This window comes from Sinocyclocheilus grahami, unplaced genomic scaffold, assembly GCF_001515645.1.
Source record: "Sinocyclocheilus grahami isolate Dianchi unplaced genomic scaffold, SAMN03320097.WGS_v1.1 scaffold2650.1, whole genome shotgun sequence".
In the NCBI taxonomy this organism is placed as follows: Eukaryota; Metazoa; Chordata; class Actinopteri; order Cypriniformes; family Cyprinidae; genus Sinocyclocheilus; species Sinocyclocheilus grahami.
The window spans coordinates 34,114-34,404 of NW_015507829.1; the positions used below are offsets into that span (position 1 = coordinate 34,114).

General features: G+C 60.1%; 1 protein-coding gene across 1 annotated transcript in view; it reads left to right on the forward strand.

Moving 5' to 3' along the window:
- The window catches only part of LOC107575451 (BRCA2-interacting transcriptional repressor EMSY-like), a gene marked incomplete at its 3' end in the record, with an annotated part of 18,151 nt that overhangs the window by 10,760 nt on the left and 7,100 nt on the right, over positions 1-291 (forward strand). The window contains exon 9 of the mRNA XM_016261827.1: positions 31-265. Coding sequence (XP_016117313.1) covers positions 31-265 — 235 coding nt within the window. The remainder of the gene's footprint in view (positions 1-30; positions 266-291) is intronic.

A 291-nucleotide genomic window follows, 5' to 3' on the forward strand; every position in this document is an offset into this window, starting at 1 on the left:
GTGATTCATTAAGTCGACTCTGTGCTGCAGGTAATAATCGTGACGACGTCTCCCAGCTCCAACTTCGTGCCCAACATCTTGTCCAGGTCGCACAACTACGCGGCCGTGTCGAAGCTGGTGTCGAGTGCCGCGCTCAACGCGGCCAGCCAGAAGCAGACCATGGTGCTCTCAGCCGGCTCCGCCGCGGCCCTGGGGCACAGTCCTGTCGCCGTGACGACCATGGTGTCCTCCACACCTTCAGTGGTGATGTCCACCATCGCACAGGGTGAGTGTGTGTGTGTGTGTGTGTGT